Source organism: Zosterops lateralis (assembly GCF_965231275.1).
Source record: "Zosterops lateralis genome assembly, chromosome: 1".
Classification (NCBI taxonomy): domain Eukaryota; kingdom Metazoa; phylum Chordata; class Aves; order Passeriformes; family Zosteropidae; genus Zosterops; species Zosterops lateralis.
This window is the reverse complement of record NC_139762.1, coordinates 24,724,162-24,750,826: the sequence shown is the minus strand read 5'-3', so window position 1 is coordinate 24,750,826 and position 26,665 is coordinate 24,724,162. Positions and strand designations below refer to the sequence as shown.

The window sequence follows — 26,665 nt, the reverse complement described above, 5'->3', positions numbered from 1 at the left end:
TGTTGAATATTTGGGGAAGTGAAGGGAGGAAATATCCTCTTCCTATGAAACTTCAGAGGCCATCTTTCTCCCCTCCCAAGACTGTCAGCTCTCACGTTGCACCTTTCCTCTCACTCCCAAAGCAGAGCTGATTCTTGTCTATTGTGTTAACTTTAGGAAATAAGTAGACTCATCGCCCATTGTAAGTTGAGGATATCTACTTTTTTTAGAATCAGTCAAGTGTTCAAAAGAAAACAAGGCAGGGTTTCCACTAATGTGTGCTAATGTAAATCAGTGTCATTTTGCTCAGAGCTGGAGGGGCTGTGGCACATGTGACTTTGGAGAGGCTCAGCAGATATGTGGGACCATCTCTCACCACTGCAGCCACAGCAGAGATCACAGTCACATCACTGCCTGCTGCAGTTTGTTATATCTGAAATCCAGAGATGGGCTCTCAGATAGCTGGTAGCTGGCATCTGAGGGCTCAGCTGGTAGCTGGCATCTTCGTGACCCACCTTGCCTGTTACCACCTGGGCTGTGGGAGGCAGCAACCCAGAGAGATGGAGTGGGACCACAGGCCATGGGAGTGAGTGTGAAGTGGAACAGGGTGCAGTGCAGGCATGATAAGAAGGGTCAGAAAGGGGAACGGGGAAGGAAGGGGCAACAGGACTCATAAAGGGAGGAAAGAGAGACATAAAGGAAAAGGTAAGAAATAAGAAAAGAAAGGAGAAAGTGATAGACTATGTAAGCACAATGGGAATGGGTAGCCATTCCCACTAGTCTGGTGCTAACAGGAAACTTCTCATTCTTTCAGTGAAAACAAAAGTCTTTGTGTATATGCTCTATTCCTCTTGCAAAATGTCTTCTCTTTGCCTTGTCTGTAGGATGAGACACTTGCCTGTTCCCTTTTGAAAGCTGTTAGTTCAGGAGCCTTTTTTTTTTAAATTCAAGTTAATAGAATTGCAAATTAATTGCTGCTGTAAACACAGAGAGCAACTCGATCTGCTGAATGCTTCCAAGAAAAATGATTATCTTGTTTCCTGCTTTTAATTTAGGTGTAGTAAGACATTCATCCTGAAGACTATTTCAAGAGCTCAAACAATGCTATTGCAGTATTGAGAAACTATATGTAAAATTCTTAAATGGGAGATCCTGGACAAACTGATTCCAGTAGGCCACTGTCCCCTCCCGAGTTTTTTTTAAGCCTATTTTTTCCTATGAATTGTATAAAAATAAAATCCTTCCTCTTCTATATGCCTTTAATTTTCTTCAAGCTTGTAAGCCGTTATAACTGAAAGCAAAATCTAGTTCTTTGGAGTATTTAACAAACATTAACTAGTTAATCTTTGCAATGCTCATGAATTAGTTAACCATTATCCCTGAATTTATAATACAGAGCAAGAGAGGCAGCAAAGTTAAATGTACTCCTGTGACTAGATCTGGGGTAGTAATAGGCTCCAATGTTGAGCCATTTTACAGCACTTAGGAGCATCATGATTCTTCTGCTGTGCCAAGTACCCTACAAGAAAAAAAAAATACAATATTGAAGTGACTTTTTTAAAGTACACAGTTGAGCTTTATTTGTTATGTATTCTCTGGAGAGATTAGGAAGGCATTGTCTTCTTACTTTCCTCTATGTTCGCATCTTTCATAAAAGCTGTTAACTATTTAGTAAAGGAGAGTCTAACTTTAGAGAATAGTAGTATTTTGATGCCTGATGTCATGCTGACATTTTTGTCTCAGTGAAAGTTGGTTACATCTCTCTGAAGGTGCTGTTGGTTCCAATGATGGTGGGAGGAAAATGGGAATAATAAAAAGCAGTGAGACCAGCTTAGGTCTTTGAAAATTGATGGGTAGAGTCCTGGTAACTTCATTGGACTTCATCGTGCCATTATGAGGCCATCTTCTTCCTCAGCTTGCAAGTGCCATTCATGACTATGCAGAATTCCTCAAAGTTTCTACATCGGAAGCCTTCAAAATTAGGTCCAAACTCTTCAGTAACCTCAGTTTCTAATCTGAGAAAGTTACTCTGCTGTCCAGCCACATCCTTTTACAGTGCCTTGTGCCCTGATGTATCTGTATAAGCCACAAATATATTTCCTCATATATCAGGAGATTGATCAGGCCTGTGTTATAATAAGTTTAAACAAGTTTTTCATCAAACAAAAATTGCTGGAATGAGTTAATAACTGTGAAGGAGCCCTAGGAATTAGGTGCCCAAGTCTTACTGATTTTAAAAGATGGATGTATTCCCAATCTCTAGGATCCTATTGACTGCTTTTTTTCTCAGTTTTAAAAAAAGCGTAACTTGTTTTCTTGTTGCCATCAGGTGTGTCATCAAGAGCCTATGCACTTTCAGTGGCTAGTATTTAAAAAAGCAACTGAAGAGAGAAATTAAAGGAACACTCTTGAGCCTTTTGTGTCTAGCCAAGGATCTGACAGTTTTCAAAAAAGTCTGGGCTGAAAGGTACAAAGCTGCTTTGGGTGTATGAGATCTGATCATCCAAATCTCTTGGGATGCTTCTAAAGGCTCATCCTTTGTTGTTCTGTATCAGTGTAGAAACAAATCGGTATAAAACAGATTCAGTGAGACTTTCTGTAGAAATGTCAGTAATGTTGCCAGAGTGTTGATGGACCATTAGGAAAAGTAGTCTGTCATAAATCTCTATATATTTACATAATTTGAGTGCTCCTTTGGACCAGAATCCATGCAGCCTGAGCTGTTCACACATGATTTTGGGCACATCAAGATGTTAGTCTTTGTTCTGAGGTTAGTCCTTCTTGTACTTAGGTGACAACATAGGCCAGTCATCTTCAAGGGCCTTCTGCATTCTTTCTAATGTTGCCTTAAGGTAACAGTCCCTAAGATAAATTTACAGATTTATTCCTCTAAGGCGCTTTACCACCTAAGTCCGAAGCTGCTTGTAAAGCATTTTTCTTGATGTATGTGCACAGCGTTGTTTCAGCTTTCTAATCACTGACCAGCTGGCTTGTTAGTGAATAGAGCTTGTGGGCCTCTTGCCACATTTCATGTGAGGTCTTGGCTGGGTGGCCAAGCAGGCAGCCTGCAGCCAGTGTCAAAGCAATTCAAGAGATATTGGCACAGCAGTGTCCCCATTAATTTCTGCTTGTCACATGCTGTCATGCAAGTTACACCAGAGAGGAAATGACCGTTAAAAAAAAAAAAGTACGCTTGTGGCACTTGTCCCCTCCAGACGTTATCCCTGAGGTAAAACAAGTGGATACAATTAGCTGCTGTCCACAGACAGCTGCAGGGAAGGAGAAGCTGAGATCTGGGCCCCACAGCAACATGTCCTTCCTGTTAGCAAGGCATGTCATCTGTCAACATATGCCATATTTTAACCCTTTCTGGAGTTTAGGGAAATTGGGAAGATTGTTATGGCTAATGGCATCAGGAAGGTGCTGGTAAAGAGCTGTACTGCTGCTGGAGCTGCATTCTTCCTAGAGAAGAGGGTTGGTTTGTTGACACCTTTTCTTATAAGGACTGGTGTGAGAGGCACAGGAGGACAATTAACTCATCTGTGATTAATAATTTACTGTAGTTTGTAGGTGGTGACAGGGAGTGAGACAGTGATTTCTGTGCACTTCTCCCCAAAGCATACTGAAGTAGTTTAAGGGAGTCACATCCAGCTTTGTGGCTTTTCGAGGTGGACTGATTTCTCTGATTACATCAGGGGAGCTTCCATAAGGATTGCAAGTGGTGATGTCCCAAAATAGAGATGGGTAGTAATGCAGAAACAAAGACTCTGAAGAGGAACTGGCAATGATATCCCACAATGGGAGAAGGAAATACGTACTATTAGAAGCAATCAAAAAATCTGTTTTTAAAAACTGAAAGCACTAAAGTGATAGAGATAGGGGTGTATACACAATGTTCCAGAACAGATTAACTTAGTCAAGTTAAAATCTAGATTTTACCTCAGAAGAAAGAGGCTCACAACATCAGCTGAAGGAAAAATGTTGTAGGACTTACCCTGTTATCAAACATAATTAAGGGAGCTGTAATTATATGGAAAGTGTACTCCAGAATTTAAACTTCAGTGTGACCTGCTGTGATACTTAGGTAGCAAATTTGTGCTGGTGTGAATCCCTAGATATGTGCTAGAAGGGTCTTCGCAGCTGATGCATACAAATCACAGGTGCTGTTTCAAGTCATTTATATGGAGCTTTACCAGCTGGGTGAGGCAGTAAAGAATTTAGGGGATTTTGTAGTACATTTTAGTCCTCATCTCTTTTTCAGATTATATGAGGGATAAAAGAACAGAGGAGTAACAACTTGTCAGACTAGGAAGCTCTGTGAGAAACTGCTGTTTCCAATACGGTTATAAAAACCTTGCAATAAAAGAAAGGAAGTTTCCCAGAAGGTATTTGGGGATGTACAAAACTCTGATATCATCCAGAGGTACAAGAAAGAAACATGAGTATTTTACTTATCTAGGTTCAGATCCATAAATTCTGTTAAAAGCTTTGCCTTGTGTTTTTTTTTTTTCTGCAGGGAACAGAGAGTGGAAGGGTTTGAGCACTGAAAAAGACTGTTAATCACAAAGTTAGATTTACCTGCTGTAAAACTTCTCCCATATGGGACAAGTCTTGCTAACAATGCTGCATTTGCCGATTTCTGTCAGAATCTTAAAACAAACTTCCCCTCTGTTCATTTCTCATGTATTTTATCTGACAAATACCAGTAGCCAGGTGGGAAATGCTGTATGTTTCATTTGCGTGTCTGGTAATTCCACTTCGACAGGAATTGTTGGTACACTGAATGACTGAATGTAAGTAGAACAATAATTATGCAGAGTTTTTTTCAGTCATGCATATTCTTCTCATCAAATATGAAAAATAGCAGATGAAAAAGTAGAACTCGAAAGATCTAGATTGTAAACTGACTTGACAGGTGTTGAGCTATAAAATTAGAAATTCATTTGGAAGGACTTACATAAACTTAAGTAAAATGCATCCATGTGTGTGCCCAAGCATGTGTATGTACATATGTCCCCCAGAGATGTCAAGTAGACATGTTATATGCTGAATTTGGTCTTTTGTTCACAGCTACTGAGATCAGCGTGGGAATCTGTCAGCATTAAAGTTCTGGTAAAACAGACATGTGCTTAGATTGAAACTTTTACCAACCTGTAAAATATGAATCCAGGTCCTTATTTTAAGGAGGGTAGACAGGAGGTTACTCAGAGCAGTTCCTTGCAGGTGCAAGTCCTTGCAGGTGCAGTAGATGCAGAGTCAGGTGCATCTGTTGTTGTGGCCTAGTCCTAATTTGCCTTTGCTGCTGGTGAGCTCTGGTGTTTGAGAAATGCTTGGAGCACTCCAATATACGTTAGGTCCGGTTCTCCTGTGGCAGTGACGAATTCAGCAGTTCTTTTCTGACTCAGAAGGAACAGTTGGCAAGTTGAAGCAAAGAGACTAGAACATGCTAAGCCTGTTGTCATGGCTATGAATCGAGTTCAGTCTATGTATAGGTGCGCAACAAGGGAAGACAGTGCCTCAGTATACTGAAAGCTAAGAGACATAGCTACATAGATACATTCATGAAATTGAGTCATAATCTTACAGCAATGCAGTAGAATTGGTGAGCATCAAAGTTTTTCAAATACTACCATGGACCTTTGTAATACAGGTAAACTTATGCATTTTTCCTGAATCTTGTGCACAATTGCAGTACTTTTGATTGCGACTGACATATAACATTCGTAATATACAGGCAGGTCTGTGCATAGTAGTAACATTTGCCATTTTTACTAGGCAGACTCTGAATTAATTGACCAATTCTTGTATTTCAAAGTAATTAATTTAGGACTTTCTAATCTTCATTACCTTGCTACTTCCAATAGCAACCAAAACAGTCTTCAAAATAGTGTTTTACAGACTCCACTCCTTCAGGTATTTTATCTCTTAAATTGGTACACAAATAATTCTAGCCATTAAAAAAAAAAACAAACACCACAGAAAACCAACAAAACACAAAACCAAACAACACAACTATATTCATTTCATGTTTATTGCAGTGGACTACTATAGATAGCATTGTCTTCAATGGGATTATTCAAAATATTATAACGTGTGTATACATACATGCACACTTTTGTGAGTGTCCATGTCTGTAGGGTTCTTCATCCTGATAACTGGGTAATCCAAAATCCCTTGTACGAGCTGTGCTTTCTTTCTTACAAAAGCAGTTTAAAATAGATTAGAGACTCTTTATCAGAATATATTTAATATATCTTTTAATCTACTCTTAAGTGCATTAAAATACCTTTTATATGGTTAAAATAGTTTTACAATTCAAAGATAATTACACAAGTACTTCATGTTTAAAAATATATGTAACTTAATTATTTTTTAACAAATTATTTACCTTTAGGATATCAGCATAGAAAACACCACCAATTATTAGACCAATTTCTTGCATGTGCTTGTCAGATATTAATAATACACTAAATAAATTGAGTGTATCTTTCTCTCCATAGTATTTTACTCTATGAACAGAAAATGAATATGTTATCTTGTATAGTAAAGTTGATTAATAAGGCTAAGTGAATAGATTGTTTGAATTTATTGTTCTCTTATCAAAACAGGGAACATATTTAAATTGAACATGCTGTGAAGTTCACATTCTCTTGGTACTTCCTAGTTAATTGACAGGAGTATCACAGCAGTCTTCTGGGGAATGACCTGTGAATACTTTATGGAAAGCAATTGGATTACTCTGAGATAAATAGTTACCCAGTGTAAGGAAGATGAAGAACTCTATATATTCTATATATATTTGGTTGGATTGTAGATGAGACCTGAGGAACTATGATGTGTCTAGGAGAAGGTAAAGACAGCCTCCTCGTCCCCTTTCTGAATGCCCTGCAGAGAGACTGATCCAAATAGCTTTCTTCTGAGGAAAGGAACAGGGCACAAGGGCAGGGATCTGTCTGCCTCTTACTGTGTTCCAGCCACTGCATCCAGCCAGCTGCATGAAGAGTATCCTGCAGCTCCACAGACAGTGGCAAAATGCATCTGCCCCCACCATCACAGTCATGACATTCTAGATAGGCTGCTGTGATGTGTTCCCAGCCCAGTGTGAGGACAAAAACTTTAAAAAAAAAAAAAAAAATCACTGCATTTAACAGGGAATCACTGCATTATTGCTCATGCCTTCGGGATTCAGTGTAACGACATTAATCATGTCTTTTGCTATTCATGTATCTGTACTGTGTAATTCCTCAGGAATGCCATTGTTTTTTTGGCATTAATTAATGTTGACTGTTTGTTACAAAGTATAACCATAGAAGGGCTGTAATTATTCTGCTTCAAAAATAGGCCTCAGAGAATGGGACAGCTCTTTAAAATTTCATTCCAAGCATGTGTAAAATCATCCTTTAAATTGAAAGCAATTCAGTGGTTGGGGATTCTATATAACTGAGTAGGATGTGAAAGAAGCCTCATCCTGCTCCCCTTCTGCTCTGAGAAGGTCCTATTCCAGTGAGAGGCAGTGAGCCTTTTAATGAAACTACCTTGACTGATTCATCACACATTGCTGTCTAAAACTCATCCCTTTTGTTTACACTTGTGGTTGCCTTTTACGCAAACACTCCTACAGGAAATGTTCAGGATGAGTATTCCAACACCTGCCATGTAAAATAGGGACATTCCATTCTGCTCAGCAGAAAGAAAAATGAGTTGCAGATAGACAGAAACTCTGGGTGAAGGATGCAAGTTGTGAAGTTGCATTAGATACTCCACAGAAGAGTAGGAGAAGCCTTAGGAGATACCAAAGGATTGTTGTGCTTTACAAAATGTTCACATAGAAATAGAGCAGGAAGAGGAAAACAGGCAGGTTAAAAAAAAAAAAAAAGTACAAAACCTGTGTGACCTGTGTGTTAATACAAATTTAGGATCTGTTGTAGTTTGCAAGGCTCTATACTGTGTTGCTTTTATTTGGTGATACAGCTGAGTATATTTGTGTGCTTCCACTAAATTAGGAACTTTTGGCATTAAGAACTAATCACTGTAACAAAAGGCAACCTGCTTAAAGGCTTTTCTTTCTTCACATTGTAGCTAGTGGAGGAAAAGCGTAAGCTTCACATAACAAGCAGCCAATCATAAGTGTATGTTTACCTCAGGGTGTATTTGTTCTCTGAAGATATATAACTGTTGATGTTTTCCCCTTTACCAAGACAAAACCTAGCATCCATACTTTACCATGGTGGTGGGTTAGCCTAGTCCAGCAGTCAGACTCCCATCCAGGTGCGCACTGACTTCTTCCACCTCAGCTACAGAAAGTAGAGAGCAACAGGGAGCAAGAAAGCTCATGGGCTGAGATGAGAGAGGAAGATTGCTTACTAAGTACCATCATGGGCAAAATAGATTTATCCTGGGGAAAATCAACTTAGTCTAATGCCGGTCAAGATGGATACTTGCTAGTTCAAGTGGTGGGCAAATAAGGAGCAGATGTTCAAATAACGCCTTCTCCTGCTTTTTTCTGGGCTGTACATCACTTCTGACTCTCCTCAGCCCAAGCAGCATAGGAGCAGCTCCCCTCTCCTGCTCCTTCCTCCTCACACTTTGTGCCTGCTCTATCCTAGGTCATCTCAATGGGCTGCAGTTCCCTCAGGAATATCTGCCTGCTCCATGAGCTGAAGTGTGGGTAACTGCTCCACCATGGACTACTTTCTTTGTCCTCTCACTTCTCTTCCATGTCTCTCGCCTTGGTGTTTCCTGTGCAGTTTCCCACTCCTTTTGTTCTCTTCTCTCTTCTCTTTCCCTGCAGCCTTTTCTGCCCTTGAGTACATGTTCATGGAGGCACCACTGTCGTGGCTGATGGGCCCAGCCATGCTCTGCGGTGGGTCTGTCAGAGCAGCTGGGGCTGAGTGTGTGTCTGGCAGGGCACAACCCCTGGTGTCCCCTGGCTGAGGCTGCTGCTGGTGCCTAGGCACTGACACTGAAACCAACTCCATAGTTTCTTTTGTCTTTGAGTAGATACTTGAATGTTTTGGTTTTCAGCCATGCTATCTTCTTTTGGATTAGGCAGGCAGAATCCTCCAGAGAATCTGGCGGGTCTTAAATGAGCAGCAAGTTGCTGCAGATAATAGATATTTTTGTTGGGAGTCAAGATGGTGGGTGACTCTTAAAGGATCAGAGCGGTATTTGAAAGCCAATGGCTTGGAAGGGATTTATGGATCAGATGCTGGCGGATGGTTAAGAGGAGTCAGTGAAGCATAGAGTCAAGAGGGAATAGGACAAGGTGGAGACAAAAATGTATAGGAAATCAGGTCTTTCTGTTCCTGCTGTCAGGAAATATGAGCCATAAATATTGCCTTTGGCAGAGGCAGCAGAAGCAGGTGATCAGCCTAACCCAAGCCCAGCCCCATCCTCTCTGATGAAGAATATGCAGGATATATTTCTGTATATTATTGAGACTCATGACATAACATGGTGTTGCTTGAAAAGTTAATCATAATTTGGTGCTAACATTCAGAGCAGATAAATTCAGTAAATGTCAGACTGAGCAATACCTTATTGTTAATACCTTATCTTTACTTATGTAGTGGAACAAGCAAATGCTGCAAAGATGCAGCATTTCTATAACAAATTTTGCTCCTGTTTTCAGTATGAGACTTTTACAAAATTAAAGCTACATATTTTCCTCTAAAGAAAGTGCTTATTGCATCCCAAAATAGCTCTGTTTTCAATTGAGCTTATAGGTAAATACTTTATATTTGCACATAGATGGCATTGAAAATGTAGTCTGAAAAAGAAAAAAAATGTAAAGCTCTGATTTTCTGAAAGTAATTGCAGTGGGATAATGTGTGCATGTATCTTCAACTCAAGCAACAGCCAACTATCATCAGTTTTGTGATACTAGAGCACAGCAGAAATCTCTAATCTGAAAGAACAGGCATATTCTGTGTCTTTGTTTGCAAACATACAATATCCAAAGAACACTGATAGGCATCAGTTAAGGTTTGATCATGACTCATTAGAGCTTGTTCCTTCAATCTCTTAAGACACAAAGGTTCTTGTTATTGAATAGAATTGATTGTTTTTCAATTAACTTTTGAAATATGATTCTCTCTGTAATTCCAAAGTGTGGTATGCCTATCTACCACAGAAAATTTCTCAGGGAAAAGCAGACATGGAAAAAATTAATCCTTGAGGCACACGAAGACTCTCCTGCAATTATTTCTAGAACTTGGTAATTGAGGTAATACTGCGTATTCGTCACTGATAAAAATGGATGCGTTTCCGTTAGATGAGTGAAATTATCCTGATTTAATTAGGTAGTGATCTGGCTTGTGCATGTTTACAGCCTTTATTCAATTTGCTAGCAAAGGTTAGTATCTTCCGATATTAGTTACAGTGTCAAAGAAAACACAGAGCCCAGACCCTGCCTTATGTATCTTGCAAGTGGCTGACCAAGTGAATGAAATCATTTTCCAGAAGCAAGGCCTAATGGTTTTTGACTAAGCTAACGTGCAGCGCAAAATTTTCAACTGCCACATTTGTTATTCTGTATTTAAAGTTCATAATAATAAGCCTATGTTGTTATTTTGGCTTCTGCTCTTTTTCTTACTTGCTGAAAATTTAAAAACAGGGCAATAATGAATAACAAATAGCAAACAGTCTTTTTACGTCCCAGCGTCCTTCTTTACACACATGAAACTTTGGGATGTTCTTCCAGATAATTTTGAACTGAAATCTGTTAATACCTATCATAGTAAGTAACAGGTGTTATCAACAGTCCAACCTGAATGCTGGAAAACAGCTTATATGGGCTAACCCTGAATTTCCTGGAAGAGGAGATATAGCACTTTTTTCCCCTCCAGTTGCTCTTCTTCTTTCTAACACCTTTTAAATTTACACTTTACCAGTACGCTTTCCTGCAGCACATTTTTTTTTGTGTGTGTGAAGAGAGCTACTGTAAATGATATTCATCTTTTGAATCTGATGGGTAGAGGGGAAGATACACTAGTTTCCATTTTCAAATATTTTCTTTTTTTACCTATGGCTGGAAGAAGACTAAATTTAGAACCTGAAGACATTGCTTGCAGCTTGAAGTGAGCAGAGCAGAATTATGTTATGCTGGGCTTGAAGAAGGAAGAAAAAAAAATAACCAGCATCAGATGTTGGAAAAAATATTTTTGATATGTTTGGTAACTGCCTGAATGAGTTTACAGACTTGACAAATGAATAGGATATATAAATGTCACCAAAAAGGGACTTGCCAGGGTCTACTGACTAATACTTCAGTTCTTTAAATCATTTTCTTATTTGATACTATGTCAGCCTGGAATAAAAAAGAAAAAATAGGCCCAAATTCAATGAAACAACTAAGTTCATATTTAAGATAACCCTGCCTAATTGTTGTTGACATGTTCTTTACGTCTGCAAGACTGGTCCAAAGACTTTCGGGATTTAACAAAAGTTAAAATGGCACAGAGTGACCGGATATGCCATACATTAATTTTACTGGTGACTGAAACCTGCAGAGCTGTAGCCCGAGCTCTTACAAGTTTCTGAACTTAATAAATAAATTGTATAAATACAAGAGGATTCAATATGCTTTGTGTATTTCTTTTAAACATCCAAACTATATTATACCAGTTCGCCACCTTCCTTCAGAGGTGATAATAATATAATACTGTCACAGCATCCATAATTTCATGGTAAAATCTCCATCATTGGGATCTTCAAATAAAAAGTGATTGCTTTATGAGCTGGCTGTATACAGAAATGGCCTTTTTTTATCAGAGGTCAGGTGAGAGATTCCAAATTTAATATCTATTTATTTTATAATATTTTTATATAAATGATCAGGAAACATAAGAAAAAAAATTGTATTCAGCAATATCTCTAAAGCCTACGTTAAAAATGCATCCAACTTAACCAGTATTATCAAGCTGAATGTTTTGAGCTATTTTTACACCCATATTCAGATATAATTCCTTTCAGTAGTGTGCCTTGAATGTTTACTTGCAACATGCCCGAGTCCATAGAGAAGAACAAAAGCAACCAACCCCAAGTTACCTTTCTTCTCTTTTCTTTTTCATGCCATACCCTTCTCCAAGATCATTTTGGGTATGATAATAACAACAGGATTGGAGGACACCTTGCTGCATGGATTATGGAAAGGGCATATGCCACCAGCATACACAGAACAGCAGTTTCATGAGCTCAAGTCAGTTGCATGCAGAAAATAAACTTTATCCATTTTTTTCTTTCTTGTTACAGCATCTTCTTGTAACTGTCTGTTCTGCAAATGCAATTCTCAAGTTGACACTATCCTTCTAATTTGGAATGCAGGGGATTTCTCGTATTTGGTTTTGAGTCTGCTGGTTCATTCTTTTCACATTACTAAGATTGTCAAAACATGAGTACAGATAAAATAGTTTCTTCAGCTGTGGAAATGTTGTGGAAGATTGTATCACTATAACAAAAGAGAAAGAAGAATCAGAATTATTATTATTACACTGTTTTAGTGCTAAAGTTTCATCTAACGGTAGTTTCTCTCCTATTCAGTAAATTCTATACAACAGGTTTTGTGAAGTGAACCTTTTCCCTCTATAACATTAGAAAAAATTGTCATTTAAACAGTTTTTCTGTTGTTCCTGTTAAAATGAATGATAAAATTTCACTTCACCACTGCAGGATAAAGCATAAGCTAGTGAGAATGCAAAGTGGCGTGTCGTTTAAAGTTAGGAGAAAAAAACTGCTATGTACTTTTCCTACTTGGACAGCATTCATTTGAAGTTGTCCAGGGATTTAGAGATATACTTTTGCTATTTTTTTAAGTATATTGATTAATCTTTATACAACTGTTAATCAACCTCATAATTCATCTAGAAACCATACATTAACTTGATAAGGACATTGGTACAATTCCATTCATTCTAGCAACATCCTGTCCATTTTATATTAATAGTTGGTTTTATCTCTTGTGCACCTATTTAAGTCAATATTTATTAAATTAGTTTTTCAGATTATGACAGGAGATTTACTTGTTTGCCTGCCACCTTGTCTTGATAACTGCATATTGATTTCTTCTTTATATATAGGATATGATGCTTCAGCTGTTTCGGGGACTGGATTTTCTGCATTCACATCGTGTGGTGCATCGGGATCTGAAACCCCAAAATATCCTTGTAACCAGCAATGGGCAGATAAAGCTAGCTGACTTTGGCCTTGCACGAATCTACAGTTTTCAGATGGCTCTTACCTCAGTGGTAAGTTTCTGAAGACTTTTATTTTTCTGTTAAGATGGCATTGTGAACTATGTCTACAGCTGAAGTTACTTGTGTCTCTGAAAACAATTGCTTTTGAGCCAGGATTGAAGTTGTGGTAATTATGTTGTACAGGTAATCAGTCACCGACTACTGGCTCTAAATTAAATCGTGACTGATTACAGAGGAATAAGTATGTGCTAGTTTTCTGAAACTCCCATCAGTCAAGCTTCTGTAGTGAAGTGACTTCCTTTGTAAATTAAGTCAGACGGTTCCGGTTAAAGCTTCTGAAATATCCATTTTAACATAAAGGTCTTGATGAATCCCAGGTATTTTACCTGAACAAAACCCCACAGGTACTGGTGAAAATGCTACACCATTATGCTCTGATTTTCTACCTCTCTGAATATGTATTCAGTGCTTCCTTCCATATGTTACTGAATGATTCTAAATAGGGTTGTGCTGGAGGAAACTCAAGTGGATTTGGCAGCCAAAATCACAGCTGTTTCCCAAGCCAGCTGTTAAAGGGCACCCCCAATATCACCAGGTCTTCTGCCACTGTTGCCCCTCTCCCACTAGCTCTCCTGGTTGTCTTTGGCTCAGACCTGAGCTCACTTGCAGATTTAGCTCTCTCCTCCATTAATGCTGGAGAAGTCCTGACAGCTCCTTGCTCTTTGACCCCATTTCCATGTTTGCTGGCCCTACCCCCAGAATCAGCTGCTGTAGCTTGGCACAGAATCTCTGGAGCAAATTGAAGAGCTGCCATGCTGTGTGCGTGTTTGGTCTCTTTAGGGTTTGTTGCCTGCTCATGAGTTTTTTGTTTCCTTTTTCTATCCTGAGTATCCCAACTGCCATGACAGTAACTCTTACGATAAAGACAGAAAAGGCAGAACTGCTGAAAAGAGAAACTGAAAGGATCCACTTTGCATTTTACACCGTATTGTTAAAAGTTAGCTTGGCTCATGTTGGTAAGAAGCATTTGTTCTTATTATTAGTTTGTGCAAGGGTCTTCCCATTGTCATTTTATGTAATTGTGGACATCTGGCTTCAGAGTGAATGAAGGCAGGAAGCAACAGAGAATGTATCATCTTGCTAAACCTAGGGAAGTATCCTTGTCACATAAAACATATGTAAACCTGCATTTTAGGACTACTTTCTTTCACTGTCTGTAGGATGCAGTCTGATACAAAGGTGAAAGAATCTGGCTGCTGAGATCAGGGAAATCGGTCATGTAACTCAAAACGGAAGAAAAGGAGAGAAAGGTTCTTCCCAATTTGCTTTTACTTTTGTTTCCCAGCTACCAGTCAGCAGAAGTTTCAAGGAGTGTTTCTGTTGATGCGTAGAATCATTTAAACTAAAATTGCAGAATGTTACAAGGTTTCTAGCAGGACATTTTTGAAAAGTTCTACATGAAATGAGGAAAAATATCTACAGAACTGAGCAGGAGTTTTTCCATGACCATGTAGCCTTCTTACAAAGGAAGTTTAAAACACCCAGAAATCTACCACAGCAAAAGAGAACATTGCCAGGATTCCTTTGTAAAGTATGTATATTTGCTCAAGTATCTAATACTTGTGTGCCAGAAATCATGTGTTAAAACCCATGAGCTGGTACTCTTGGTGCTGCTGTGAACAAGAGGTGTTCAGCCTAAGGGATTATCCACATGCAAGTTCGTACTGTATTCAGATAAGCATCCAAGTGTCATTGCAGCTAAGCTAAAGAGTATTAAAATAGTTGAATTATTCTGTGATCAAGGATAAATCAAGTGTATGGACATAGACATAAGTACTGAGTTCCACACCTAAAACTTAGTGTGTAATTATTTTATTTTTAAAAAAAACCAAAACCATCTATGACCATGGCCTTTTGAAGTTAAAAAATTAATAGTTTAGATTAAAATTTAATAACTGTTTTAAAACTGGTTTTAGCATCTTCAAAATAAACTTGTGTTTGGGTATGTAGGAAACTATAAGGGTGAGCTGTTTAGAATGTGATAAATGTGGTATGGTTTTAAGTGTCAGTCTTCACTGCTCCTACAAACTGATTGCAGGTTAGAACCTTCCATTAAATGTGTTTTAGCAATCAACTTTCCTTTTCTGATTTTAACTTGTACCTTTGGCTAGCTGCTTAGATGTGCAAATGCTGCTTTTTTTTAACCTCCATTGAAACTTAGCACAGGAAACACAGCTAAACAAAACAGCTCCAAACACCCAAACTTCTGGTTTTTAAACATAAAGACATTTTTTACTTTACCATCCCAAAAATAGTCGAAATTGCAGTTATTCACCAGGCAGTGAGTAAACTTCCATGGACATGAGCAAGACCAGCTTGTTTTGAAGCGTTTGCAGAGAAAAAGTATTGTGTTATCAAAGACAGAATATATCCATACATATATCAATTAATAAAAGTCACAGCTTGCAAAGATTTGCTTTGGATAGTGATACTGTAGACAGCCCAGTGATAAAACACTATCATTGTGATCGATACAAGGGCTCTGCAGAGTTTCCTTCAGAGGAGAAGCTTACTGCAAGATAAACTACAAGAGTCATCTTTTGAAGTGTCAGACCATTCCCAAGATGCATCCCCATTCATTCTTCACTAAGAAACTCTTCAGATGGGACAGAAAGAGCTTGCCATGAAAGTGACCCAGTAAAAACCGATCCAGCCCAAGTGCTGTGGGTGCTGCAAATGGTGACTTCAAAGCAGTCTCTCTCTAAGAGCCGGTCATTTGCACAGTGCTGAAGAATCCTTCTGGCAGACCCATAGTCCAGGCATATTGCTGTCATTTAAAGTAACCTCTTGATATTTCTGTCAGTGAATGAATAAAAGATTCAAAGTAATGTTACGCAGGCTGGGGGGGGGACAGGGTGGAGATCACTGCTGCCAGCTGTGTTCAGACTGAGACCTGATACGAGGCTGAAATAAAAGCACTGGAAAGAATGAGGTTGGGCAGGGGTGTCTGAGATGGTGGGTAATAGGGAATGCTTTTGGTTTCGTGCAAAGTTAGACTCTTTTCCAAGTGTTAGTCTTAGCCCTTGGGGAAATTTTGAATAGGCTTTGTGATAACAGAGAAGCTCCATAGGACAAAGGAGGTAGATTGATGTGACTGTAATTTTAGAGTTGGATAGCAAAAGCTAATGAACTGTCACGTTTTTCCTGGTACAGAAAAATGGGTGCTCAGTTCTAACTCTCTTTGAGCAAAGGAGGAATTGGGTCTCTGGAAAATCTGAAATTGTATTATCAAAAAGGAATAATCCATTTATCTATTTCTGATGACTTTTGACTTTAAAGAAATTAAAGTCAAAGAAAGGAAATGAGGCTGAATCATAGCATACAAGAATGTTAAGTGAGATAAGTGCATGCAGTTGTGATGAGAGCATCTAGGTGGAGCTGAGGTTATCCAGCTCTCAAAACCTGGCCTGCATCAGGATCTTGAGTGAAACTGGCAAAATGTTGGTGTTTGTAACATGCTTATAATACTTTCTTTGAAAACATGTGTGCTTTACCTTAGATGTCAGCACTACTGGAGGTTTTTTTCCCCATGAAATGCCAACAAAATTGGTTTATGTCTTCCTTTTTAAAAAAACACCGCTTGTTTTCAGATTTACCCAACACAGAAGGGAAAATACATCACTTTCTCTGCTGATGCTGTAAGGTGTTGAGTACTAGATGCGACTTAATAGATTTTCTGAAAAGAGAGGACACAAAATATTCTGCAGTTACTTTCAGTAAATAGTTTTAGATTGTGCTAGTACTTTATTTGAATATTTCTTCAGGATAAAAACTTTCCATCCATTTCTGGCAGTCACTTCAGCGCAAATGGTTTACATGTCACATCATGCAAGAACTTGGACTTCATTTTGTTGGTATAGTAGCGAGGGAGCATAAAATAATTTTCACTAACAGGGCCTACTTTGTAAAAACAAATATGTAAGTTAGTTACAGCAACAAAAACAACACCAAAAATGACACAAAAACTGTCTTCCAAAAAAGAATGAGTACTTCTCTGCTTCCTGCCTACTGTTGCATTGTAATTTTCTAGTAAACGCTCCCCATTAATAAATAATGTAAATGTAAATGCTTGTGTGAGGCAGTATGATTGATGAGAACCCAGACAAAGAATTTTTTTGCTTTGCCTGGTTTTTGTCATTTTTTTTCCTCTTTTTTTATGGCTACTTCTTCTGAGTCTCTTGCAGTGCAGCTTTAACCTGAGATCCATTGAGGATCCCTAAGTAGGCCTGATTCAGCGATCTGTTTAAAGTGCACAGTTGCCGTCAGATATCAGAGGAGACCTGTGGAAATTAGGCAACCACCTGCCACTGGTTAAACTAAGTGCTAAAGAGTGTCCTAATGAAATCAGTAAAATCAGTATAGTGATACTTGATTTTATCTCATGTATGATTGAAGAATATAAAATCAAGTGATTTCTCCTCTGACTGGTGGAAGTTGCACTGTTTTGGTATGCCCTTCACCAGTGTGAGGAAGCACATCACCTCAGATCTGGGCCCTCATCTCCAGGTCTTTCACTATGGTGGATTTGTCTAGTGCATCCAAATGTCTCTGAAAAGGAAAATGAGACACATACAGACATTCAGTGGATCAAAATATGTGGGTTTGAGCTTGTCAGTCCTGCTGCTGAGATTTTGTTGCTATTTAGAAGTACAGAAAGATGAAAATTGTTGTCTTGTTTAAGGAAAATCTGTCTTTTCTACTAATACACAGTTCTGCATAAAAAGTCTACATGTCTGGCTTTGTGAAAAAAAGTAGTGATTTTTTTCTGATATTTTAACACCTGGTAGGATCTTTATTGCATCCTCCCAGCACCCTCTAGGAAGGTTATTTCCATGCCATAAAATAAGTCATTTATCTCTAGAGTAATCTTAAGAACAAAAATCGTTATCAGCACATTGACTGTAAGGTCTGCAGCTGACTAAAAACATTTTAAGATATATTTATGATGACTTGACTGAGACAAGATGTTCACTAAGAAGACCCAGATCTATATTCAAGTAATGATAGCAAAACAGATTGTTCAATGTTACTATATTAATCAAAGGGCGGTATGGAAATAAACATTAAGAAAATTAGGAAATTAGAACTTTCTTATTCATCTACATTATAATCATATAAGATAATTTTCAAAGCCAACTTAACTTTTGTTGCCCATTGTAAGAACTTTTACATTTTTAAGACTTGTCTGGAAGAATTGTGCTAGCTGCTGTCACCGAGGCAGAGGATTTATGACAAGGTTGTTACTTCTAGAGACATATTCTAGAAATAATCTACAGGTGCTGTTTCACAGGATAAGTAGATGTAACATTTCTACTGCTGCTGAAAGGGTTGCCCTGCTTTTAATTGCACACTTTCATCACTTCCCTTTCTTTGGCATTAGTGGTTGCTCCCTTGCAGTCTGACTGAAAACAAACCGTGTATACAGTAATTACTAATTTTCAGGTGACTTAGTAGATGCAAATCAGTGTGTGGCCACATGACTGAGAGCATTGACACACAGGGGAGGGTAAACAGGAAGATGGAGCCATCCACTCCTAGACACCACCATCTTAGATTGTTGGAGTCAGTTCCACATCTGAAGTGTTCAGCTGAGGCCCCAAATAACTAAAATAACTCAAAGGCAGAAATGTCTTGCAAAACCTCACAGCTCATGCTGATTTAGGCTGTTCTGAAGGCGTTAGATGAACCAATCAGCTGCTTCATTTAAGGCTATTACTGTATCTGACTGTAACAAAACTTCTAAGGGCATCTGTATCAGTGTTTGAAGTATTTTTTACCCCCACAGCGCCAGGACCTGCATTCAGCGCTCTGTGCTGTTCCTCTGCAGCTGATGCCAGGACTCACCCATGAGACCTGTCAGGAATGCAGGGAATGCAGCTCTCTGATTCAGACTCAGGTTTATCATGAACCACAAAAAGCCTATCTTTTAATCTTTCAATCTTTCAAAGAAAGTAAATTATTTCACAGTAAACAAGCAAATTGGCTTCACATGAGAATATTTTCTTTGCCCTATTCCAGAAAACCCCTTTCCAGAGCTGCAGACATTAGAACATACAATATGTGAGGACAGAGGTTGTCCACACTGAGCTGAGTATGTTTTGCAGCCCTGCAGCTGCACCAGTGCAAGGCTGAAGAATAAATTTACCTCCTGGTGAAAAATAAGGAAGAGAAGTGCAACTTTGAGCACAGTTTATGTCAGAACAAAGGAAGTTTCTGCTGGGCTGGACCAGAGGTTGACTATGTGCTCTATCAAAGCATAATGTTTAGGAGAGGATGCTTAGAAGGGAGAGAAGAAACAGCTTTCAGCAATCAGAAATGTAGCAATTTCCAGTGCTGGAGTGTGTATCTAGATCATTGTCTATAAAAATTCTGAAGTACCCATCTTTCATAAACGAATCTGCTTACTTTTTCAACCATTTCTGCTCTGGGCTGCAGTTAACTTTGCCACTGTGAGAAAAGCTTTTTATTTTAAATCTGACACCTGATATTACTTAGGTTCCTCTTAATTCTGCTTTTCTGAGGCATTGCCTTTTCACCTCAGGGAAAAATTTGGTGTCATTTTGCAACAGCACAGTTCCATTGGTGCAAGAAAAATGTACTCAGCAGAAATAAGCCTTCACATGTTGATGTGAAGATAAAATGGCATCTTCTCTTCTCTTCTCTTCTCTTCTCTTCTCTTCTCTTCTCTTCTCTTCTCTTCTCTTCTCTTCTCTTCTCTTCTCTTCTCTTCTCTTCTCTTCTCCTCTCCCCTCCCCTCCCCTCCCCTCTCCTCCCCTCCCCTCTCCTCCCCTCCTCTTTCACTTAATAAGATACAGTAATGTTAGTAATGGTACACTACTGCATTAGGGGTTTCAAAAAAACACTGATGAACAGACTTTGGGATGTAGAACTGACTTTATAAGGAACAGCCTGTGCTTAGTCTGCTAAAAAAATAGGGGCAGAGGTTGTAAAAGGGAGAAAGGAAGGGAGAAAATTACTACTGTGTATTTTCTCTAAAAGAGCATTCTTGTTTTGTGTGACCATACTTCTGTCTCCTGATTTCGGTTGTGAAAATATGTGGTGCCTTTCCCCCACCCAGTGATTTAAATCTTCGTACTATTTTTCTGTTGATTTAAGTGGCTCTGTTTTTACATCTACTCCCAGAGATAATCAAGTGGGTTGGATTGTAAAAACAATTTGATTGTTTGACAAGGTTTCTCCCTGTGTATTTACAAAACTGTTCCCACATAATTTCAAACCATCCTAAAACACTAAAATCCAGCCTCAGGTTATGCTCTTATCAGAGCACATTGAATAAGCAGGCATGGGCCTGTTTGATACTTGAATGTGAGACATCCAAAGAAGGAGGTGCAGACCGAATAGCATACTGTCCTTGGAGCTCTTGCTGCTCCAGAGTGAAGGCAGTCTGTGCAGTGCTGACAGAAGTGCTCTTAGGGCTTAATGTATAATAAAAATGAGTCATTGGCACTTCTTTGCAGTGGCAAGGAAGTAACTGTAAATGTTCTCTTCACACTGGCAGAAGTCCTGCTGTAGAAGGCATTTCTAATTGAGAATTCCCTTGTACAGGTACAGCCCAGGAAATTCCTCTTAGCATAACAATATTTAGTACTTGTTCAGTATTGCTGGTGTGGAATTCTTGAGCTCAAAAGGAGAAAAGCTGAGAAATCATCTAGTCCAGTGAAACAAGTCAGATTGTTCTCTGTTGCATTTCTAATCTTTTACCCATAACTTTAATGTTCCCATAAATAGGGTTTCCATCACTTCCCATGGGAGCCTGTTCCAAAACCTCTATATAATCACTTTCAGAAAGTTCCCTTGGTGTCCAGTCTACCATGTCCCATTCTTAATTTAACTCCATTATGGTTCTTGTTACTGTATGCTAAATGGTAGCAGATGACCAATGTTGTGTAGTTGCATAAAGAGGTCAGTTACCTATGGCTGTAATACATTAATCCTTGCAAAATGTAGTAAGATAATTTGATAAACAGTGGAAGTATATTGTCTAGGCAAGAAATATAAATGACTATGAGAGGGAGCATCGCAAATTTCTGTGATGCAAATCGACAAATTTTGATAATTGTGGTAGTCTGTTACAGTTCCAAATCTCTGTGTTTTCCCCTTCAAGATTTGATGTGCATTTATAATGCTTTTTCATAGTCAGTTTTTCTGAAATGCCCTTCATTAGCTCCACTTGTCATGGAAACAGCCATCGGCAGGCCAGAGGCATTGGCATAAATGTCAAAGCCAAATTAATTTTCCAAAGAAAGAAATCATGTAACTTTATTAAGATGAGACTGAGCAAATAATGGACATGGTGTTCAAAACCAAAGGAGGCTGCAGTTTAAATAAAGGGCTGTGAAAGAACAATTAATTAAAATGAGATGTAAAAGAGAGACTCTTCACTAAAGAATCAAAAGTACAACCTGAAAATTTCACAGGTAGGGATGAAAAGATGATCTGAAAGCAAGAACCGAATCCTTGTTGGGACAGCAAGTTGAAAAGGTCTGGATGGAGTGGGAAGTCTGGTTGCAATGTTCCCCATCTGGAAATGGGATGAACCTGGCAAGTCACATCAATAAATGACAAGCAGCCTGGTCAGACCTTCCGTGAAACAAGGGATGACAGAAAAGCTTGGACAAACTTGGAAGCAGCTAACAAAATTAACCTTCAAAAATGACTTGAGCAGAAAAACCAGCACGCGCAAGTAAGCGGGAACATAGACTACTGTGAAAGTAAAGTAAATACCTGAACCTAAAAATGAACCCATCAGGAGACTGTTTATAATTTTGTTACTTTTTTGTGCATCCTGTAGACTTACATTTTCCCAGCTCAAATAGTAGAAATGCTACTGAAAATCCCATGGAAGCTTATTTCAACATTGTACGCTATATGTGTGGTGAGGAAAAGGAACAGAATTGAGACTTCTGGTAACCTTTCTAAGTAGCCCAGCTCTGTCGGTGCTTCAGAATTTATACTTGACCTCAGCTGCTCAGGTCCACTGTAAGGCCATGATACAGTATGTCAAGGACAGCCATCAATCCAGTCAGGATTGGATACTGAAGGCTTCAGAGAGGAAGAAGAGAGAGACACCCAAGGACACTTGCTTTGATACAACACACAGATATCACAGAAGCTCACAGTGATGAGGTTTTGTAACCAAGGTAAAGCAAAGAAGCCAGGAGGACTCTGGGTGTCGGTAAGATTTGCCATGAAGATGGAATATTTTCTTACTGAAAGGAATCAGAAGATGATACAGTTAAAACAGAATATGCTTCTCTGAAACTCCAGAACAATTCTATATTTAAAAGACAATGGAAAAAGATATTCTGATCAGATAAACTACATCTGTTTGTAAGTAGTGAAAATGCTATGGTTTATAGAAGAGGAAAAAGTCACGTAAGTGCCAAGATTAAGAAATAATTCAGTTAAATGTAAGTGTCATGAAAGATGACTGCAGAATGCTTTTCAAAAGTACAAAACCAGACAGAACGTCTTAATATATATCAAAAACTCCCAGTATAGTTCAGTAAATTGCACCTGACTGGAAGTCAGACCTTGGAAGTACAAGCAGGGGCTTGAGTTTTTGTTTAGGTCTGTCAGAGGAGTAGCAGTAGTTAAAATTGGTCTAATAAAATGTATAACTGGTTCTATGAAATATGCAAAACTGTCACAGATTAGTTACTGGATGAGACATGCTAAAAAATTAAGCGAGAGATTTGAAAATTAAACTTAGAAGGGTTCTAAAATGCACACAGTTGTCTACTGCAAAAGTCTGTAGAGTTCAAATGTGAATCAGAACAGCTAAAGGAACAGATAAATTAATCCAATTGCATTGGATGTTGCTATTTCTGTAATGAACACAAGGAAAACTTGTTCTACAGATCCAGTCTATGAAAATATCCTTTAAACTTGTGATCAGTATGGAAGAGCTGATCTATGGGTAATTTGTTTGCAGTCAGCAAGTTGTTCTGCTCTCCAGGGCAACTATCATAATGACATCGGCGTCTTGGTAGTAGCTTTCCAGTAAAAAAGAAAAAAATAATTAAAAAATGGAATGACTGCATACTATTTGAAGACTCAGGACATTTTTGCTTTTAAAATTAAGAGTGATTTGAAACAGGATCAGAGTTTTCATCGTTTACTAGGACTGAGTGACAAAGAACAGATGATAAAAAACCAAAACAAACCAGCATTAAGAAATACGAGCAATTAATCTACTAAGCACAGAAACAGGAGAAAACTGATGCAAAAAAAAGGAGGGAAAGCAACCACCTGCAAGTTCATGCTGATTGAGTTCTGAGGTCATGGTGTAGATTTAAAGGAGGAATAACGAGAGTAGGGACTTTCTGCTTAGGAAGCAGGAGATATTTTTTGATTTAACAATGATATAGGTTGTACCATGTGGGCCCCATGCAAGATTGTAACCATGGAAACCTGCCATGTAAACAGCTAGTTCATTGTTTGCCAGCAGGAGAGAAGAAATAAGTTTTGAAGAAATATGTAGAGAAAGAGATGTGCCTTCAGCTAGTTTTTGGGTTTTACCCTTAGCTACGTTTCAGAAATGACTGCACCATATTTTTTATCGCTGTTATCTTCCAAAATTAATACCTTTATCTTAAGTTATAAGTATATAGTGTCAAGCAAGTCCAAAGGATGGGGGAAAAAGTACAATATCGAAAAAATTTAGGAGGCATTTCAGAGCAAGAGTTCTTTTGCTGGGACAGGAACAGTTGAGTGGGTAGTGGAAAAGACAGTCCACAGTATTCCTTTCTCCTGTACTGCACAGATTCCTGTGCTATACTTAGGGTAAATGACCTGGGTTTGGAAGAAACATTTTTAACAGCTTTATTCCTAGCACAAAGGATCTGAAGAAGCATATATTCTGTTCTGCAGAACAGGAGGAAAAATGCTTAGTGGATGGTGAATTGCTTCCAGAAAAGGTCTTTTACTTCACATGCACAATCTGTGACTGGGGGAGTTTCCAGTGAAAACAAGAAACTTGCAGCTCTACAGAACTGTCAACTCCACAGCCACTCACCTGTACTGGACATCAGAGAACATTTATTTATGCATTTCAACACTGCAAAATTATTTGAACTGAAAAGCTGTGTAAGTTAACAAGAGTCAGAGTTTTAAATTTTCAGTGTTGGAAATAGATCTTAGGAGTTCTTCTCCCTTCACCTATCACTTTTCAAAACCCTTTCAGAACTGTTTCTGTTCATACTGGGTACAAATCCTAGAGCTTACAGTTCCATGGAAGTATTGACTCAGGAATGCCACAAGTTTGGCTGATGATCATATCTTACGCCACTCAACAAAATCCAGACGTTCAGAGTTGCATAAATCTCTACAGTATCTTCCCTGTCATTTGTATGAGAGAAAGCTTGAGGACAGGACAGATTGTGCACCTTGGTGAAGTTCTGATTGCAAGTCCAACATTAAGTGGAACCATGAAGAATATATTGCAAAAAAACCCACATCCTCAAAAGATTTTTATATTCTCTTTTCATGTAGTTTACGGAAGGATGGATGTTTATGGCTTATCCACTGGGGCAGCTGAAATAATCCTCTGCTCTATGAGAAGCTTCCAGATACAAGAGCATTATGATACGTGAGATGAAAAGTTTCTTGGCATGTGGAATTTAAGATCATCTTTGGATAACACAGTGATGATAGCAGATTATATTAGTCTGGAACTTCAAGATGAGATACAGAATCTACAAGGAGTGTGGAGAAACATCAAGTATTGGTGAAAGAAAGATTCAGCTATGCTTGTTAAACTGTTCCACATTTTTGGACTGGGAAATCCCTTCTTAACCCTAGAGGAAGAATTTTATTCAGTGGAGGGTATGGAGAAGATGGAAAACAAATGCAGAATATGTAGGCCATGGTTGTACAGCCACGAAGTAGCTTCCCAAAAGACAGATCCAACTTGCTACTGTGTTGCTGAGAGCCACAGTGAAGTGCACAGCTGCTGGTAGGTTTGGACCTCAGAGTGGGGAAGGCCATCAGGCAATGCTAGGTGGGAGCCCTGTGCAATTTCTTGAGATGACTGAAGGTACACAAAGCAAGGAACCAAGAGGCCTGACAGTGGCAGACATTGTAATGAGTTAATTCTTCATGAGTTACGGGATTCCAGGCAAACTGCACACAAATGTAAGGGAAAACTTAATGTCAAGGATCTGCAGTTCTGGAGCTTTTCATACAAGAGTTTAGCTGTGTACCTTTGCAGACCAGCACAAAAGGGAAACAGCATCTTATATTCATTCTGATAGAATATCAAAGTCATTGAACCTATAGTGTTCCTGAGCATTAATTTTGTCTAGGTATGAGCTAATAACTTAAATTTACATCATATACACTCCATGGATCTGTGGGGACCATGATTTGCCTTACAGGAGTTAGATAATGAGCTTTCCTCTTTCTGGGGAAAAATTGGTGAGAGGAGCAATGGGAAACTGCACAAATGTAGACACTAAAGTCACAGACATCAGCAGGAACATATGTAACAAAATGCTGAGAAAGCTGAGAGCTGGAGTACTTGGAATAAGTCGTAGATGAAAACTATATCCTCCTGTTTAATTTTTTCAGGAAAACAGGACTTTCTACACATTTTTTATGAAATGAAACAAATGCATGACTTCTGTCATCATTTCACATCTTCTTGCCCCTCCTCACCTATGCTGTAAAAACTAGTAAATTCCCTATTTTGATTAAATTTTCAGGCAGAAGATACTATAAATTAATACAGCCTGGGGATGTTGTGTCTGAAAAACAGGGGAAGTTTTGTATATGTATACGTTGTGAAAAGACATCTAGGACAGATTTTGAATTTTTTTTGATTGGTCATGGGGAGAGGGGTCTGTATATTTAAGGTGCGCTGTTGGAATCAAATTATAATTGAGAACACTTTCCTGTACTATGTTTTTAAGCACCTTCAGTGTGAATATTTGAGTTCATTTCTTCTAATATTCCATAAGAATAATATCTACTTCTTATATCCATTTGAGGCAGAGCAGTTTTGGCTACCTTGCAAGTGTATTACCAGTCAATTCAAAGAAGGTGTTCCACCACTGATGCTGTAATTTCATTGACAGTGCATCTCAGAAAAAATGGTGTAGCTGATGCCTTTTAACCCTGTTTTATTTGTATGTACATCTTTCCATGTGATTCTTCAAAGTTCTGCTTCATACTGCATTTGCAAGGACAGAAACAATCAATTCTTAAAATGCAAAAGAACATTACTGGAAAACTTGAAAATCTTGCTATGAAGTTTAATATTCTGAGTTCATCTGAGTGCCATGATACATTAAGAAAAAACACATCTCAAAACATGCTCACTATAGCATCTAAACAGAAAGGGTTAGAAGTAGATATGTATCTTCTTAATGTAAAGGTGTTTTCCTTAATTTTGTTTATGTATGTATGTTCTT

General features: G+C 38.5%; 1 protein-coding gene across 5 annotated transcripts in view; it reads left to right on the top strand.

Moving 5' to 3' along the window:
- Positions 1 to 26,665, top strand: part of CDK6 (cyclin dependent kinase 6) — a 136,548-nt gene that overhangs the window by 43,749 nt on the left and 66,134 nt on the right. For all 5 annotated transcript variants that reach the window (XM_083860013.1, XM_083860012.1, XM_083860016.1 and 2 more), the window contains exon 4: positions 13,056 to 13,223. In XM_083860013.1, the coding sequence (XP_083716139.1) occupies positions 13,056 to 13,223 (168 nt within the window). The remainder of the gene's footprint in view (positions 1 to 13,055; positions 13,224 to 26,665) is intronic.